At 52.6% G+C, this 1,301-nt stretch overlaps 1 protein-coding gene across 1 annotated transcript; it reads right to left on the bottom strand.

The window, feature by feature from the left end:
- Positions 1–56: 56 nt before the first annotated feature.
- Positions 57–1,130, bottom strand: GNI_185180 (putative mitotic checkpoint protein BUB3; the record flags this gene model as incomplete). The annotated part of the gene is made up of 1 exon (XM_011135298.1): positions 57–1,130. One exon carries the CDS (start codon positions 1,128–1,130, stop codon positions 57–59), a length of 1,074 nt encoding a protein of 357 aa, XP_011133600.1.
- Positions 1,131–1,301: the final 171 nt, after the last annotated feature.

Genomic DNA, 1,301 nt, shown 5'->3' with positions numbered 1-1,301 from the left:
GGGGGTACCCCCCGAACCCCCCCCCTGGCGGGGGAGTTCCCCTCCGCCCCAGGGGGTTAGGTGCGTCGTTTGATGTCTTCAGGGGCGACTTCCTTGACGATGATTTGGGCGAAGGTACCAAGACGTGGTTCAGCGAGAGGTTGGGAGAAGTCGTGGCTAACGGCAACGGCGAGTTTGGTGGAGTCTGCATTGAAAGCGAGGGCAGTCACGGCGGTTGGGAGTGGCTTGCTGAGACGCCAAAGGCGTTTTTTCTTAAGACCGTCCCAGATGGCTACAGAGCCGTCTCCTCCGCCGGTGGCGAAGGTGTTATATTTTTGGTTGAATGCAATGGCATTAACCGAGAATATTTTGTCTGTTTCGACCGTAGCACCAAGGTGACTGTAGCTGACGATATCCTCGTATTGCATTTTTGCTCGGTGGCACTTGAAGGAGTAGCCGGTGGTTGTGTCCGGGGTGGCGTTTGTAGTGACGGGTATGTTGTTGTTGGGCGCGTGAACGCCGGGTTGGAAGTATTCGTAGGCGACCCGACCCTCGGTTGTGCCTACAGCGAAGCCGTTTCCGTCAGCGAAGGGAGCTAGACATCTTATTTGATACTTGACAAGGTCAGACCTGACTTGTTCCGGTTGGTCTAATTTTCGCAGGTCGTAGACATGGACTTTTTTGCTAGCATCACCAACCACTAATTTGGCATATGCACCCTCACTCAACGCCATCGCAAACACTTTAGTATCAAGACTTACTCGATGACTCAACGATTGACTCCGTGCATCCCACGCAGCTACAGTCCCATCCCATGATCCAGAGAATAATAAACCAGTGTCACCATTCCAACGGACTTGTCTTACCGCCTCCGCATGCTTACCAACCAACGTGTCAGCCTCCTTCTGGAAATCATACAATCGTAAATCACGCCCTAACCCTCCTGATAAACACCTACCACTACTGCCCACGAAGCAACAATCCAATATTGGAGCCGCGTGGGTCTGCATCCCTTTAACAATATTCATATCCACATCATACAAACGCACCTTCGAATCCCAACTTGACACCAATAACAAGCTAGGCTCTGATGGTGAGAACATCACACTCGTAATACCGTCCTCCGGACATCGCATCAACTCCGTCGTCATCCTTCTTCTACTACTCACCACTTATACTACTCACCACTTATACTACTCACCACTTTATACAGCTACTCACTCAGGGCCCGCCCTCCGTGAAATTCGCCAACGAAATTACGCCCACACCACTCGACCGGCAGAGGAGTCATGCTCCTTCCCCCACCCCCCCCCCCCCCCCTC

The sequence above is a fragment of the Gregarina niphandrodes genome, assembly GCF_000223845.1.
Source record: "Gregarina niphandrodes unplaced genomic scaffold scaffold00075, whole genome shotgun sequence".
Classification (NCBI taxonomy): Eukaryota; Apicomplexa; class Conoidasida; order Eugregarinorida; family Gregarinidae; genus Gregarina; species Gregarina niphandrodes.
The sequence above is the reverse complement of the archived record's forward strand: the minus strand, read 5'-3'. Positions and strand labels throughout refer to the sequence as shown.